Raw genomic sequence first — 16,135 nt, 5'->3', positions numbered from 1 at the left:
TAAGCAGCTCAGAGTTCTCTTAACTGCTTAGTATACAAGGGAGTGATTGGTTCACCTTAATCCTCTTAGTGTGAGACACCCTGAAATTTGATCTTTCTTGCATTGCTAAGGTTTCCCCAGAACTACCTAACACAAGAGACTGTGAAGATGAGGGTAATTAGTCCATTGCTCCATGGCCCATTCCCTTACCTGCGCATGGGGGATTAATGATGTGGACTCACCACCTGGGGCCACCAGCAGATTAACTAATAAGTGACCATAGAGTGTTTGACAAAACGGAAAGCAATGTTAATAATGAGAAGAAAGGAAGTGGTCATCGGATTATACCTTCCTGGCATCTGTTGCCTTGGTAACCAGATTTGCAGGTGCATGAACCATTTTTGGCATTGCATTCCAGGGTGTTCTCCTCCATACACTGACATTCGGAAGAGCAGCCAGCTCCATAGGCTCCCTTGGGACAAGCTGCAAGCAGATTGAAGCAAATTGGTCACCTGCAAACTCAGTTTTCCCTAGTTTAAATTGTTAGCACACAGGCCCGACGCTCTGCAGTGCCTGATTATAGGGGGAAAAACAAGGGGATCCTCCTATCTGCCAAAAACAATAGGGAAAAATGTCTTTTCAAATCGGGCAATTCATTTTCTTTTTGGCAACCTGATGTGAACAGTGAAGACTGAACTACTTAAAAAGCTTTAGTGCAACTGGGATTGCAATTCCAGCTCAGCATGCTCAATGGGTGCCTATCGTTAGAATTCTTTAAGGGCATCGTGGGAAAAGCACGGGGCCATATTCATTCCACAGCAGCATGGAGATGATGGACAAGCTTCAGTGGGAAGAGTAGCCACTGTCTGAGTCCCTTTCATTATACAGTCATCCAAAGTAATTTTACACACTGTGTCTCTCCAAAAGGCATTCTTTGGGTTGGGAGCATTATCTTGGCCACATCTTGGGTAAACTGAGCTTGTGTTTTCCTCAGTCTTTTTCCATTGCTGTTAAGTTGCAGGGATAGAAGTAAGTGTGAGGGTCCTAATCGGGAAGGGTACCTTTGTATTTAATAAACACATATTTGGTTCTTTCCCAGAGATGCTGCTTACCATAATTCAATCCTTTTTCCAAAAGACATCTTGGTATGTATAATATATTGTGAATGTGAATGTACTTTCCCTTCATTAATAGGCAGGAGTATAGGGAAGGGAGAGAATCTCAGCAAATGGGGACCCTTTCCCACACCCTTCAGGGCACCATATAATTATGTCTTATGCCCACATTAGTCTTGGCATATCAAACCAATTTGATAGAAAAGTTGGTACAGTCAACAGTTCATTTTCCTCACTAGTGGAAAGGAATATTAGAAGAGAGATAACACAAAAAGACAGTTAAGATGCTATTGTCATCTTTCTCTCCACATTCATTCAGGAGGTATTCTTCTCAAACCCACTAGCTTCCAGGATTTTCCCTTCTACTGCTTTCTTCCTTGAATAGAAATTTTCCCCTTTCTGACTATAAGTCAGAGTTGCTCTCCTAAGTCCACTCTCTGACTTCCTCCACAAAATGGAAGAGTGATGGAAACCTAGGAAAACATGGAGACTCAGTGTCCAATAGGAAAATCAAGGTGTATTCTGAACAGGGAAGGTGAGAGAGATGTCAGGTTGAGTATGTGGGACAGTTTTACCATCCCAAGTTATATGATTATTTTGACAAATAAAGAAAGAGACGGGAGTTGGCTTTACTGATATTTGCCTAACAACTGAAACATTCAATTCTACATCTTAAAAATGGCTGGTTGTATCTGCAACAGCTTGGGGACAGCTTTAGAATGGGAGAATAAAGGCTGGAACCAGTTCCTTAGCAATGTTCTAAAAATAACAGACTGCAACATTTTGATTGTGTTTTCCTGAGACTTGAACAAGGTTTGTATTTGGAGCCAATATGCAAAGAGTAGATATTGACTGGGACCCTATTATGGAAAATGCCCTAAGACTTTCAGTCTTTAAAAGTCTTTAATACTTTAAAAAAGCATCCGAACTTCTTAGAGGAAACTATGTATCACGACAACATATAAATATCCTGATCTTGTTTCAGTTACCTCTTCCTACGTTTTGCATAAGTGTTGAGTTTTTATGAGTTACAGAATTGCATAAGCTTTGATTCTGAGAGGACTTCAGGAGTCATCTCATCCCACCCATACCTGAAGGAAAATCCCCTCTATATCATGCTTCTTGAAAGAGAGAACTGAAAACCCCTACTACCCAAATGAGACACAAAAGTTACAGAAAATTCCCAAGCTATATAGACATATTTTTCTACTCATTCGTATATTCTTCCATGCATCCTCCAAAGTAAAATGTTAAAATCATAGATAGGTGTCCATGGAGCATGAGTCAGGTGTTGCTTTAGTAAGCATCAAAATTCCCTTGAAGGAAGGGCATACTCAGCTCCATTCTCTATGCTCTATTGTAAGGGATACCAGAAAGTAATTATCTCACCAATATTTTTCTTGTGTTTATAAGAAAAAAAAGACTATGTCCTTTTGTGGTGGAACCAAGTACATCCATCTTTCTGAGTCTTTATTTTATGCATGGAGATTGGATAAAAAAATGAATGTGACTTACTCAGATGGCAGAACCGACCATAGAGTCCTGGGTCACATAGACAAACTCCATAGACCCTGTGGCAATAGCTGCTGTGGGCACATATACATTTCTTTTTGCAGTCCTTTCCAAAGAATCCTTTAGGACATCCTACATGGGGTGAAGACATACAAAGAAAGCACTGGTCTATGTGCAAAATTATAGATTTTTAAAAAAAAATAGAGTTGGGGGAAGTGGGTATCTGCATTGAATATTTCAATACCCTGACTTTTATTGCAATGATGCTAAAATGCTAAAAATCATAATTCATACTTTATAATGCTTTCAGGTTTATAAAGCACTCTTCTCATAACAAACCTATGAGGTAGTATCATAATCTGATTTTTTAATAGATGCCTTTGGAAAATGGTTACAGCACCAGCAGAATTTTAATTGTTCATACATGGAAAGATCTGGAGAATGAGGGAATCAGGATCAGTCCAGATGTGTGTGTGTGTATGTGTGTGTGTGTGTGTGTGTGTGAGACAGAGAGAGAGAGAGAGAGAGAGAGAGAGAGAGAGGAAGAGAGAAAGAGAAAATGTCAATTGTTCATACATGGAAAGATGTGGAGAATGAGGGAATCAGGATCAGTCCAGAGGTGTGTGGGTGGGTGGGTGGGAGGGAGAGAGAGAGAGATAGAGAGAGAGAGAGAGAGAGAGAGTGAGGAGAGAGAGAGAGAGAGAGAGAGAGAGAGAGATTATAGGATAACAGCACCAGGGTGCCTGTGTGTTTCTCTTTGGTTCCTGGGCATAATTGAGAACTGTTGATTGTTCATGCCTTTTTGGATTTCACATCCACTGCACTCACTAGTGTAGAAACATGATGAGATAATCAGTAGTATCAGGAGTGAGGAGCGTCCAAGAGAGTCTAGATAGCTGAATCCCTGTAACAATGGCACTGAAAGATTTGAGTCCCAAGCTCTGAACCTATGTCTTTTCTTAAATGACTGGGTTCTTAAATTACTGGGTCTTTTCTTAAATGACTGGGTTTCTAGATTAGTTTGGGGATGTCTACTTTGGGAGGAAATGTGGAAATTAATAATTGGTGAATGATTTAATATATTTGGTTTTATTCATTTTGGTTTATTGATTATGAGAAATGAACTTTAATTTTTCAATCCATACTTGTGTGATTGACTCTATTATGCCGTGTTCATTTGATTAGTATTCCCTGAAAAGCAATAATAAAGGGCAGAGTCCAGAGTCTCCACGTGTATGTGTGTGTGGGGAGGGGAGGGGCTCTAAGCCAAGAGATGAATTAGATAAATCCTTATACATCATATCCCAGACTAGTCACATGACACCTATTATGTAGGAATGGGCAGACTTGTAGAACAGAGATAGCAAGCTCTTTAAGAACCATAGAGTATTGCTCAGTGTTTTTTGGTTCTTCCTTTGGTATTCAGTGGAATGTATTTAAGTGAATTGATACTGTTGGTATCTGGGACTCATTGTTGGACAAGATGAGATGAGTGGGTACTAGCTCCCTCTGTTTGTTAAATGGATAATGAAACTGTGAATAAGAGATGCTAAATGACTTGTCCAGAGTCACATGAGTGTTAATGATGTGGTTGTTCTCTTTTGTGCCATCGCTATGTTAGAGCCAAGGTCCAATGTGTCTGACTGTGGCTGTTCAGACCAATACGAGCTTGGAATGCTCTGCCACAGGTTGGGCGCAAATAGTCTATCACTGTTAATGGGTGTTTGAAGAGCACATTATGGTCAGGATATAATTTTACCATCACAACCCTGTTACTTAGGTACTACAGGTATTATTTTATCTTTTGGGGGTTACCTTTAAACTTTTGTACATTTGATTTTTAAAATTCTATTTATTTTATTTTTAATTTATAAAATAAAACAAGTATTTCCATAACACAGTAGATTTTTTTTTGTTTTTTTTGGCAGGGCAATTGGGATTAAGTGACTTGCCCAAGGTCACACAGCTAGTACATGTGTCAAGTGTCTGAGGCCAGATTTGAACTCAGGTCCTCATGACTCCAGGGCCGGTGCTCTACTCACTGTGCCACCTAGCTGCCCAACATAGTAGAAGTAATAAATGGTGATTGCACATGAAACTGCAAATTTATTATATACAGCTTGCTATTCCTTTTAAATATATGATAAAGTTATCATGTAACTTTCTGTTTTTTCCCTTTTTTATCCTCCCCCACCCTAGAGATGGCTACCATTAGACACAAATATGTGTGTGTATATATATGTATATATACATATATATATATATGTAAAATTATTCTATACCTACTTCTATTTATCAATTCTTTCTCTGGATGCAGATAGCATTTTCCTTCATAGTTCCTTAGAGTCATACTTCACTCATCTGTAAAAGAGATATAATATAATGATCTCTTTTATTATATCTCTTTACCAGAAGAATGAAGTGAGGCTCCAAGGAGCTAAGGTGTTGGCCTATGATCAGTGAATCAGTAACCATTTATTAAGGGCCAGAGGCAATATTTGAACTTCAATTTTCCCAATTATAATTCCAGTCCATATCCATTCTGCCATACTGCCCCTGAAATTTAGACTCTGAAAGGTGACTTGACTTGCCATGGGCATATAGCCAGTAAGTGTCTGAGGTGGCTTAGGTCCCCTTAACTCTAGCTGGAGCACTCTTTCTATTACATGATCATCCATCAGGTCATTTAAATGGGTTAGGTGATTTTTGTAAGTACAGAGCCCTAATTTCATGTAAAAGGCTGTGTGATAGAATGCTGAGTGAGCCATCCATTAACATGTTTCCTATTAGGAGTGTCCAGGTGGCTAAAGAGAAATCAGCAGCAGTTAAAGACAGGATTCCATACCATCCTCACAGATCATCCCATGAACTCCAGGAGGACAATGACAATGGCCTGTTACAGGGTCACAGGAGCCTCCATTTTGACACTTACAGATGCCATTACACTCTTGTCCATAGGTCCCTGGGGGACAAGCTGTGAAGGAAACGGAGAAGATGAATGAAAAGAGGGGTCCATTCATTGTATCACCAGGGGAGAAAATAATGTTTTCTTGTCATCTTGGTACAATGATGCCAGGTAATTAAAGAATGAAGCTACATGTAGAACTTGGAAATGTCACTGCTAGGTTCCTATATTGGATGACATTCTTATTCCTGGGGGACTTGTCATTACAACTGGATGAAAAATTAGACTGAAAGAGGAGGGAATAAGGTTCAAACACAAATTTTACTTTTTTTGGATAAACTTTAACCCCAAATTTTCAAAACTAGTCTTTGCTGTACAACTTTGGGCCACATTAATGAGGTATAAATGGCATGTACTGCTAAGAAAATGAGAAGAAAGTGAAAAATATGTATTTTTAACTAGCAGCCAATGCAAAGAAGGCTCTCTTGAGGGTTCAGAGATGTTTTTGCAGTGTCAAAGATTGATGAAGTTAAGCAAACAATCCTGTTTATAGGAAGGTTTTAGTACTCCAATGTAAAATAAATTGAAAATAGACCTCCCAACTTGATTTTCATCTTAATTTGAAACAATGCAGCTGCTGGGATAATCTTTACTAACCACTGTAAATGATATTCATTTTTTAAAAAGCCATGTAAAAAAATTGAGAAACAACATGATATATCAGTCTTTACCTTTTATTCTATTCCCTGTTCCCTATGGTAACATAGGAAGATCATTTTCATTTAAATTTTCTTCCCTTTTAAATAGTTGCCTAATAAGGAAGGAAGGAATAAAGGAAGGAAAGAGACAAAGAAGAAAGGAGAGAGGGAAGGAGGATATTTTGGAAGGAAAGAAAGTAGGGAAAGAGAGGGGTAATAAAGAATGGAAATAAGGAGGGTAGAGGAAGTAAGGGGGCAGGAAAGTGTAAGGAAGGGAGGAAGGAAGGAAAAGAAGATGGCAGAGAGGAAAGAAGGAAAATCATGAACTAAACATTTATAATAATGATTACATTTTTCTTCTACTTTAATCTTTTCCAAAATGGATAATATTCTTTCTCTAAGCCCAAATACCTTCAATTAAAATGAGTTTTTCTATCAGAATTTAGAAAGTAAGAGATAAAGACAAGGGATGAATCATAGATATGCTTAAGCATGATGAATAATCCCAATTCCCTTCAGAAATTCAGAAAATTTTTAGAGCACAGCAAGCCTGTGGAACACTGAAATACTACTGGATTGAATTTTAAAGCAGTTGACATGTCACTGGGAATGGGACATTCCATGGATCAATACTTAATAAGCACATGAAACATGCTAAAAACATTGTCCAACAGATACAAATCTAGCCCGCGCCTTGCCAGATTTTGCTCTAGTTTTTGAGTGAGCAAAATGTCAAACTTGGGAAATAAGAGAGAGAGAAGCCATCTTGGTATGGATAGATTTGATAGGATTCATGAAATATGTGGAAGGTAAGTTGTATTATCCTCTGAAACATCTCATAGTTTACCATTTTAGATTTATAGATAATACACAGTATTGCTGAAATATGAAGACATGTTATTAAACCAAAGAGAAAAAAAACCTGCATTACTAGAGTTCAGATCCAATCCATAGGCCGGAGATATTAATGATTTATCCATTTCATCATTCAGTTTCATTAAAATGCCAAAGAAATTGTGTTGCTTCATGCCCAATACCCCTCTCTCCTTCAGCCTCACATCCTAAAAGACAGCTTGTTAATCCTTCAAAATTTTGCTCAAGACCAATCTCCTTAGTGAAACCTTCCCAGACTAATCTAGAAAGACTACATAGTTTCATGGGCAGTGCTTAACCTGGAATCAGCAAGTCCTGGGTTCAAATGCCATCTCTGATCCTTACTAGCTGTGCAACATTGAACAATTTACTTATCTTCAATTCCTTTATTAGTAAAATGAGAGAGTGGGAGTTTGTTGTTAAGTCATTTCAGTCATGTCAGTTACAGCATCAGTGATGCCATTTTGGTATTTTTTTGGCAGAGATACTGGAGTAGTTTGCCATTTCCTTCTCCAGCTCATTTTACAGATGAGGAAACTGAGGCAAACAGGGTTAAGTGACTTGCCCAGGGTCACACAACTAGTAAGTGTCTGAAGACATGAAGATGAGTCTTCCTGATTCCACGTCCAATGCTCTATCTACTTTGTTACCTAGCTGGTGAGAATAAACGGTCTCTAAAACCCTTTCCAACTTTAAATCTATGATCCAATAATCTCATTTCGCCCTCATTAAAAATTCCAAACTCAACCATTATTAAAGGTCAGGGTCTAATCTATTTCCTCAATTACTTAAAACTGCTATCTTGCAAATGATTATTTCTATGTATGAGTCATATACACACATATTTTATACTTAAGTATGCGTATGAATGATGCATCTCTCCCTTAGAAGGTAAGCTCCATATGGGCAAGTACTATTTTTATTTTCCTTTTGTATTTCTAGCCTTATCATCTCACAATCCTTTCCACAAAGTGTGTACTTACTAGATCTGTGTTGAATTGAATTCCTCTCCCCTACGCATTAGCTGATTAAGAGCACCTGTCTTAAATCACCTTCATTCCAGTCTCTGCTCTGACAATACCATCCATTTGAAATCAGTGATTATCCCATTAAATCCCATATCTTCTATTTACTACTTGACCCAATGACTTTATATCTCTAAGCCTCAGCTTGTGCATCTGCAAAGTGAGAAATTTGGACCCATTTCTCTCTAAGTTTCTTTCCATCCACCCTAACTTACTGGCTATGCAATAAGTCATTCAACCCATTATGAGACCACATGTGAATTTCTGTCTTTTCCAGCTCACAGATCTGTTGGACAAGGTTTAGCATGGTTCATGTGCTTATTAAGTATTGATCCCTGAAAAGTCCCACTCCTAGTGACACGTTTGCTGCTTAAGAATTCAATCCAGTTACATTTCAACGTTCCACAAGCTTGCTGTGGTTTGTTGTGCTTTGGAAATTTTCTGAATTTCTGAAGGGAATTGGGATTATTCGTCATGCTTAAGTATTTCTATGATTCATCCCTTTTCTTTATCTCTTATTTTCTAAAATCTGATAGAAAAAACCTCACTTGAATTGCTACAATTGCTGAAATTTTTAAAAAATATATTTCCGTTGACATATTTTGGTTTTATAGCATGTACACTCAAGCCAAATGAGATGATATTTATAAAGCACTTAGCATAGTGCCTAGCAATCAAATAATCCAATAAATATTTGGTGCTCAATCAATGCTTATTCCCTTTCCTTTGCTATACTTTTAAATATATCTCTACCCTGTGTTCTATACATGGTCACTGTTTTAGTCAAAGTCATGTCTAACTCTTTGTGACCCCATTTGGGATTTTCTTGGCAAAGATACTGGAGTTTGCCATTTCCTTCTCTAGCTCATTTTACAAATGAGGAAACTGAGGCAAACAGGGTTAACTGACTTGTCCTGGGTCACACAGAGGCCAGATTTGAACTCAGGAAGATAAGTCTACCCTGTCCCAGGTCTGGCACTCTATCCACTGAGCAACCAGGCTGCCTCTTCTATATATATGGATAGAAGTCTAGTAACAAGGATTTAAAAAGAGAGAGGAACAAAAGCAGTTCAGCAAAACTAATCAACATGTCAATTACATCTGATAATATATGTAATGTTCTGGACTTATAGGCCTCCACCTATGTAAAGTGGTGAGAGAGGCAACAAATATATTCTTTAAAAAATAAGATTTCTTGGTTATTTCTTTCAGTGTAAGAGGAAGAAAGAATAAATGCTGATTAGTTAGAAAAAAAATTAATAAGAATTAATAAATATATTTATTTCTTGCTATGTCCTGAGATAGTGTCCAGGGATATTTTGTTCTTGCATTAAAAAATCCACTCATTCCTAAGTGATAATATTAGCACATGAGAAATTTTCACAGTTGCCAAAAGCCTATGGAGTGGTTGTCTTTATTGTGTCAAGCTGTATTTTCTAATATTTCCATATTCTTTTGGGGGGTTGACATGTCAGTCTCTTCCATGACCCCACTTGGAGATTGAGTGGTCTTAGAGGGCAGTCAGTGAGCAGGGGGTGGATCTTCTATGGGAACACATTGACAAAAATCCCAGGGAGAAAGAAAGAAACCATAGAGGAACCTATGATCCACATCAGCATAGGGTGTATCATCCAATGAGTATGTCAATAGGCCCAAGGGCCCACAAAAATAACAAAGCAAAATATTCCAGTCTGACAAAGCTGAGAGAGATACTTTGTTCTCATTCCTTACTCTGCACTTTACAGAATTCAGAAATTCAATTATATATCTGACCTTATATATTATGTTTAGTGGAGAATCATCACAAATGGTGGCTATTATCTCAAACACCACAATTTCATGATGATGTTTATAGCATTTAATGATTTTCACCACCCAGCCTCTTCCTACTTTTCCATTCTGACAATTTATTCACCTCCACACACTCCGTGATTCATCTCTACTGCCCTACTGGCTGTTCCTTGAACACAAAACTCCACCTCTTATTGCTAGGTATTTGCAAATGGCTGTCACCTGTGCCCAGAATGTTCTCCCTCATCACTTCCTTGGTTTTTCTAGCTTCCTTCAAGCTTCAGTTCCAATGCTAACTCCTGTTGGTGGCTTTTCCTGTTCCCTCCAGCTATTATGGTCTCCCCCCTGAGATTACCTTTGGTCCACTATGTGTAGGTTTTGTATTGACCTCGTTATTCTCATGTTGTCTTCTCCATTACTACATGAGATTCTTGAGTGCCAGAACTATTTTTTTTGTTTTTCTTTGTATCTTTGGCACTCAGCACAGTGCCTGGTACATAGAAAGTGTTTATTAAATGCTATTGACTAATCGACTCACTATATCCATACGACAACGGCAATTAAAGGAACTCCACTATAGACAGTTCAATATATGTCAGGATTTCTAAATTTGGCAATCAGAGTACTGAAGATTATATGAAAATACTATATTGGCTTTAGCCTACCAAAATCACTTCTCTACTCACTTGTCCTGGTTTTTGTCTGTTTGTTTGGTTTTGAACTTTGAGTTTAGTCTTAGGGAACTCCTGGTGTGAAAACTCACTCCATCATAACAGACAAATTAGTGTTTCTAAGCATCAGGTATTTATTGAGCACTTTCTGTGTGATAGAAACCATGCTATGTCGAGAGTATATAAAAACAAGGCAAAAACAGTCACCAACCTCAAGGAGCTTATAATCTAATTGGGCAGACAACATGCACACCCATGGTCCCTTAGCTGGAAAGTGCCCTGTTTGCTGCTTCTCTAAAGGGTTACAATTTGTAACTCACAGTCTGAGGTAAAAGATGACCTACCTAGGGTCACATAGTCTGATTATGTCAGAGACAGATTCCAAGGCTGGCTCATCATTAACCCATGGACAAAGTACTAGACCTGGAGTCAGGAAGTCCTGAGTTCAAATTCAGCCTCAGATTCTTACTAACTGTGTGAACCTGGGCAAGTCAATCATTGTTTGCCTCAGTTACCCTGTCTTTAAAATGAGGATAATAATGGAGCCAACATTGCAAGATTCTATTTATAAACCATTTACCACAGTGCCTGGCACAAATAGATGCTTAAAAAATGATGATTTGCTTCCTTCTGTCATACTACAGAGCCTCTTGTAGTTTTTCTACATTTAAAATTTGAGACAAGATATCTGCCCTCTTTCCCCACATTCAGGGGGCTAAAACCAAACATTGATAATCTGTATTATATTCTGTAATTTTTAGCTCAAAATGAATGAGTAGTCTTTCAAGCAAAACAGTAAAAATACCCTTTACATTTTATTGCTCACATCTGTTGAGGAGCAGGGAGGGAAGAACCTTTATTAAATGCCTACTATATGCCAGGCACTATGCCAATATTTACAACTATTATTTCATTTGCTGGTCATAACAAACCAGTGAGGTGGGTACTATTATTACACTCATTTTATAGCTGGCACATTTCATTTCCTTAAAAACATTTTCATTTATTCTCATAGAACAAGGATCCTTTTTAGATTGTTTTGCTTAGTCTGCATTATTTTATCCTGGATAGTTTCTCATGATGAGATTATGTAAAGAAAGAAACACAGTGCTATCTGATGTCTATGAAGCTTTGTCATATATAGATATGAAATAACCATCTCCATTTAATTATATTTGGAGAATAAAGTTTTGCTTCCTTTGTGAAGGGGGTTATCTTGCCAGAAATTAATACATTATTTAAATGGAAGGACTTTTTAGAGTCTCTGGAATACAGGGACCCTTTATTAGCTTTTATTGCTGATGAATAAATAGGATGCTTGAAGAAAACAATGATCTCATTTGCTATTGTTTCCTAAGGAATGGAGAAACAAACAAGTCACAACAAAAACCCCTCTTTCTAATATTTGGTTAAAACTTCGATCTGTATGTTTTTATTGCTCATCTCTCTGGTAAGTTCATAAGATCATAAACAGAGAGCTGGAGGGGACTTGAGAGGCCATTTCACCAAACCCTTTCATCTTATAGATAGGGAAACCAAGGTTCAGAGATGTTAAGTGACTAGCCCCAGTCACACAGATTTTAGGTGTCACAGCCGGGATCCAGATTGAGGCTGCCTGACTCCAGAACTCAAACCTATTCCAAGCTCTTTGAGTGGAAGGACCATTTCACTTTTCATCTTTGCATCTGTAGTCCCAAACATAGCTTCTTTCACACACTTGGCGATGGCCCCCCCCAACCCCCCCCCCGCTCCCTGACTTTGAGTGGGTGTTATGTACTCACTTTCATTACAGAGGATGCCACCCCAGCCAGCTGGGCAGAGACAGAGGCTCTTCTCCTCATTACATTTCCCTCCGTTCATACAGTCCTCACACCTAAAACTGCAGTCAGGTCCAAAAGTGTCATCTAAACAGACTAGAAAGAGAAAATAAGTTTAGCAAACTCATGAGTCTTCTCCGCAAATAGCTAAAAAATTAATGAATCAACCAATCAACCAACCAATCAATCAACCAACCAATGAACCAACCAACCAAATATTTTTAAATGTCCACTCTAAGCCAGAAACTAGGCTATCCAGTAGAAAGGCAAAGTCTGAAAGAAAATCCTGCTTTCCCTCCAGGAGCTACATTGTATTGAAGTATCTCTCTCCATACAGATGAAACTTTCTCTGTCAGTCAACAAGCATCTTTAAGGTCTTATTACGTGCCAGGCACTGTGCCAAGCTCCGTGGATACAAAGAGATTCAAAATATAATCCCTGCCCTCAAGGAGCTTACATTCTAACCAATCCAGTTCCTCCCCGATTCTAGACCATCCATTAACCTCGAAGGTTTATTACATAGAAGAGGAAGTGCTTCTGAAACTCTAAATTATATTCATGACTTTTAAAGAAAATCGCATTATATAAAAATGATTGATATGAGGTATTTAGGAAGTGCTTATCTACATATATGTATACGTACATCTATACGTACATACACATATACATACAGCTAGGTGGCACAACAGATAAAGTGCCAGCTCTGAAGTCAGGAAGATTCATCTTCCTGAGTTCAAATATGGCCTCAGACACTTGCTAGACAAGTCACTTAACCCAGGTTGCCTCAGTTTCTCATGTGTAAAATGAGCTGGACAAGGAAATGGCAAACCACTCTAGTATCTTTGCCAAGAAAATCCCAAATGGGGTCACAAAGAATCAGACATGACTGAAATGCCTGAACAATCCAATCAAATATATGTGCATATATGTATGTATATGCAGATATGTATACATACATGTACATGTGTATACACATATCATATACATGCATATATATGCATGTATGTATGTGTGTAGTATATGTATGTATATCGAGTTGTGTAGGGTTTGGGGGCAAAGGAGATGATAAGTGAGTATTTACATGATCTTAGCTGTGAACTCCTTGAGAGTAGGGACTGTCTTCTGCCTTTCTTTGTATCCCTACAATGCCTTGCACATAGTAGGCACTCATAGCTTATTGACTGACTGATATTATTTCACGTCTTTTTTGACGTCATGTTTTTTTTCCTCATGGATTAATCTTTAGTTACTTTATTTGTGGCACATAATTTATTTTTCAGAGTTCTAGGTGTTTCTGGAGGATTTAGTATTCACACTACTCTGGTTGTCATTGATCTTAAGTGAATTTTTTAAAAAGAAAGAAAATACTGAACCTGAGTGGATTCTTTTCACTCACCCACTTTGTGTAAAACAGTGAATTCTCCTCGAATATCTCTTTCCTCTGGTTCATCCTCATCTTCATAGTTGGGATTTAGGGCAACAGCATAATTAAGCAGCTGAGCAGATCTCCTGAAGTGAAGATCTGGGAACCGCACAACTTCCAACTCCTCTTCTTCCTCCTCTAATTCATCATCCTCCAAAGCTGAGGAAAATGACTGCACATTTAGATTCTTGGTAGGGATGAGGCGAGGCAGATGGTGGGGGGTGGGCCTGGGTTTATGTGTGTAGAATTGGGCAAGAATGGATGAGAGAAATGAGGAGTCTGAACTATACACACAAGCAGGGGGTAGTGAAAAGGGAAAATTCTTTGAGCAAAGCCAATTCAAATAGACAATCACAAAGAAAGGTTAGAAGCCGTGAACACAAAGGTAAAACTGTTATAGAAAGAGGACAAAGAGAGGAAAAAATAGTTTTAGTTTAGAAAAAAGAGAGGTTTGAAGGATGGACTGAGGAAAGGAAATTGCCTTCTTCCCCTGGGCCTTAGAAGAGAGAAAAAAATTCTAAATAGTTGAAATGTGATTTTAAAAAGAGGAAATTCCCTCATAGGAACTCACGGATACAAGTTTTTCTGTTCCCATCAATTTGGTAACCTTCCTCACAGAGACATTCATATGATCCCAAAGAATTAACACAGAGCTGGTCACAGTCAGATCTGTCCTCCAGACACTCATCCACATCTAAGAAAAAGAGAGAACACAAGGTATCCTCTGGGCGTTGACATAGGAAACAGAGCTTAAGGATTGAAAGGCATGGTCCAGTTCGTTGTTCTGCCTTACATATGGTTCTCTGACACAACATAAAGCTGAGATAAGTCTCCAGACCAGACCACCCCTCTCCAGCACAGACTGATAAATTTACCTTTAGCAACTTGGCAAATGCATTGTTCTCGTTGGCAGACAAACTTCCTCGGATCTCAGAACTAACTGTTAGCTCTGATGAAGAAAGTTTATAATATGCATTCTACAAAAAGGTCCTAGTCTGCGAGACTGTGCAGAATGTAAAGTTGAATAGTTAATTAGGATAAGCTTCGCAGGACATAGTATTTTAAATTGTAGCTTGATTTCCTTAGTTTTGTTGTTCAGAGGCCTGCCTTGAAGTCCTTAAGATCTGAATTCGAGTCCTTTCTCTTATACATGCTGACTAGCTTTGTGACTACTGACAGACCCCTGAATCTTCTGATTGCCCTCATCTCTGAGACTAGAAATTAGTTATAACTTGCAATCAACATGGTGGAAAGTGTTTGCACACCAGCAGTTTCCCCCTTCACAAATGAAATCACAGGTCTGGACTCTTGCCCCACAAATCATCCATTCATTAAGGAACCATGAGATATTCAAAAGAAATAAATAACATGATTCCGCTGGGGTGCAAACCTGTTCATCCAGGTCCCTTTTGGCAGAGGAGACACCAAGTGAGAAATAGCTAAGGGTAACTGATGAATGGACATCATTAGAGTGGCCGACTGGAAAGGAAAACTCTCACCTCCTATGACCAATGTACTCAAAGGTACCTGGAATGCTACTTTTAAGACTGGCCAGTGGCTCCAGCTCCCTTTGTCTCAGTATAAAACCATTCTGCCCCTAAGATCTATGGACTATCCAGGGGTCGGGCTATTATTCTCCAGATGGAACTTTTTTGTTGTATGGGCAACCTCATTCCTCTAGGTCAGACCAAGACAGGGATCCCAAAATTAGCAAGAAGATACATCAAGGGATGCCAGTGTCTTCTTGTAGCCTTCCTAGAGGAACTAGCATGACATTCAGTAAATATTATGATTGATCGATGTGGTTTAAAGTTTTGTCTGGATTCCTTGAAACCACAAACCTGATTGGCCCATGGCTTTAAGGAGCTTATGGGTAAGACAATCAAAGATTCCCTGGCAGAGTTAAATTCTTTTAATATGAGTAATGAATATCAGTGTAAAAGTCTGAGCTGGGACTTTGGAGAAGTCTGTCACCTATTCGAGGAGTGCTTAGATGAGGACATGAGGCTAATCCTTTAAGACGGTCCTCAGAGAGCTGAAGCGTTCCCAATTATGGTATATATACACCAGTGTGTACACGCATGGCTATGTAATCTTCCCTTTGGCTCATCTGCCTGATGAACAGATGGTCCATGAAATTCAGATTTTTAAGCCCCTAATTCACTGGACCCAATGTTTGGTTGGAATTTGGTCAATGCTAATATACGACACCACATTTAGAACGTGCGCCTTTCAAAACAAAAAGTGCATTCTTTTATATCCCTTGCTTTTTTTTTCTTGGTGTTTGGAGACTGGACAGCTCAGTTATATAAAGCAAAGCATCTCA

General features: G+C 38.5%; 1 protein-coding gene across 1 annotated transcript in view; it reads right to left on the bottom strand.

Annotated features, from left to right (window-relative positions):
* Nucleotides 1-16,135, bottom strand: part of LOC118847055 (multiple epidermal growth factor-like domains protein 6) — a 773,415-nt gene that overhangs the window by 131,019 nt on the left and 626,261 nt on the right. The window contains 6 exon segments of the mRNA XM_036755675.1: nucleotides 328-462; nucleotides 2,610-2,738; nucleotides 5,452-5,580; nucleotides 12,351-12,482; nucleotides 13,783-13,968; nucleotides 14,381-14,503. Of these exon segments, the coding sequence (XP_036611570.1) occupies nucleotides 328-462; nucleotides 2,610-2,738; nucleotides 5,452-5,580; nucleotides 12,351-12,482; nucleotides 13,783-13,968; nucleotides 14,381-14,503 (834 nt within the window).

Source organism: Trichosurus vulpecula, chromosome 4 (assembly GCF_011100635.1).
Source record: "Trichosurus vulpecula isolate mTriVul1 chromosome 4, mTriVul1.pri, whole genome shotgun sequence".
Taxonomy (NCBI): Eukaryota; Metazoa; Chordata; class Mammalia; order Diprotodontia; family Phalangeridae; genus Trichosurus; species Trichosurus vulpecula.
This window is presented reverse-complemented; position numbering and strand designations above follow the sequence as displayed.